The 1,981-nt window shown below is 30.7% G+C and overlaps 1 protein-coding gene across 1 annotated transcript in view; it reads left to right on the top strand.

Annotated features, from left to right (window-relative positions):
* LOC108754098 (tyrosine aminotransferase) overlaps window positions 1-1,981 on the top strand; it is a 20,605-nt gene that overhangs the window by 13,951 nt on the left and 4,673 nt on the right. Inside the window, exon 6 of the mRNA XM_018496148.1 lies at window positions 607-689. Coding sequence (XP_018351650.1) covers window positions 607-689 — 83 coding nt within the window. The remainder of the gene's footprint in view (window positions 1-606; window positions 690-1,981) is intronic.

Below are 1,981 nucleotides of genomic sequence, written 5' to 3'. Positions count from 1 at the left end.
CAATATATATATATGTATATGTATATGTATAAATGAAATGTATTATTTATGAAAGAAGATTTCAAAAATTAACATGTAAATTTTTATAAATTTTTGGAAGCATTCAAGTACCTTTTTGTAGAAAATAAACATTAATTACTAATTCTGTAACAATTGAATACATATTGTCTTAATATAAACCAAAGAGCTTTGCAAAAATAATCATTTATGATTTCAAAAACTAAATTTCTCGACTGTACAAACACTTTTTGTGCGTTTAAATAATACAATTTCTTATTTTCGCTTATTATTAAGATAATATTAACTATTGCACTTCTTTTTAAGTACAATAATTTTGAGAGGAATAATATCTATTTTATTTTTTCTTAATAAATTACTAATTAATGTATTTTTAAAAAACAAGATTTTTTCTTAAAGAAATCTCACCGGATACTTTTTACACTCACTGTATATGCATAACAATAGCTATTTTGAAAAATTCGATAAGGCGGAATAACGACTGTTGCGGTTTTTGCATTATATTGTGTCACATGCCTTTGCATGCAGGCAAAACATATGTGCCTATATTATGCGCAAATACATTTTTCGCCTCACCGCTGTTTTCAGGTATTTCCAGGACGGACTTTCCACTCGTTAGCGTCTCTATCGACCGAAGTTCCTATTTTGTCGTGCAGCGGACTGACTAAAAGGTATGTCGGGACGTGTAAAAATGATTATAAAACTCTTGACATTTCAACGCTAGAATACAAACGCAAAATCTTCTGTAATATTCCATAATTTTCACTCGCGTAACGTATGACTTTCATATATTAAGTAAGACGGTTCGTAACTAATCCACCCTTTGTGAAACAAAATATCACGTTATTAAAAGGTTTTCTCTCAAGATCCAAAGGGTAAAAAGACAACGTGAAATAAATTCCTGCTTTTTAACATTCTAAAAATGCCTATATGCGTTAAACTTAAAATATCCAGATAATGCTTGTATAATAGTAACAATTGCTGTTATAATAGTAACAATTATGTTCAGAGTGATAAGAAAATAATCTTTGTAATTATTACTAACATTATACAACGAGACGATGATAACAAGTTTCAAAATAATTTGGAAAATGCAACATCGACAACTTTCCCTACATTCGGGTTTTCAGTTATTTTCAGTACGTTACCTTCTATTATCTTTCATCGCGAAAAGTATGGAGCGAAACTAGCGATTCGTGAAGTTGACGGAAGGAATTCTTGGAACGAAAGCGCTCCGCTGTGAAATTTTTCGTTCAATTTTTTCGAAAATAGAACGAGAGGTTGATTGAGCGTGAATAAAACGTCGCGATCAAAGCCGAAGGGTCGGATATTCCGAAGTTTCGCGATTATGCCTCCATTATTTTAACGGTATCAGATTTGAAACGCAATTTAATTTACGACCGTTCGTCATACCAGTTGTAAATGAGTTCCTGCAGTTTGTTGGTCTTTCATTGCAGTATGGTGTATTTTACACGCCGCAGATTTCGCAGCGCGGTACTTTTTGGTATCAAGCGCTGTGAATCGCGTTTCTCATGTAAAATTCAATGATGTACACGATACAAATATGAGATAAAAAAAAATAAACTGAACGATAGAGGTAAATTAATGAATAAGTGAATGATACGTTACAAAATGATCATTTAAGAACATTTAATAACAAGTTGCTGATCTTAAAATAAGAATGTTAAAACTAATTTTAAAATTAATCTTTCCCGAAGAGAGCTTTTATATGTGATATTTATCATAAAACATTTATCATAATTTGCTTCGGATAAATTGATTAAAGCGAATTGTGCGAGTACATTTAGTCATTTTTTTATTTAACAGGAATACTCAAATTGAGAAGAGAAATCAAGAAGAAGAAGCAAGTACTAAGCAGGCAAAATAAATATGCAAATATTATCTTAATGCACCCTGGTAGAAATTTCATGCATTTTTTGAGTAATTACTAAACAGCTATACC

This window comes from Trachymyrmex septentrionalis, unplaced genomic scaffold, assembly GCF_001594115.1.
Source record: "Trachymyrmex septentrionalis isolate Tsep2-gDNA-1 unplaced genomic scaffold, Tsep1.0 scaffold76, whole genome shotgun sequence".
Lineage (NCBI taxonomy): Eukaryota > Metazoa > Arthropoda > Insecta > Hymenoptera > Formicidae > Trachymyrmex > Trachymyrmex septentrionalis.
The sequence above is the reverse complement of the archived record's forward strand: the minus strand, read 5'-3'. Positions and strand labels throughout refer to the sequence as shown.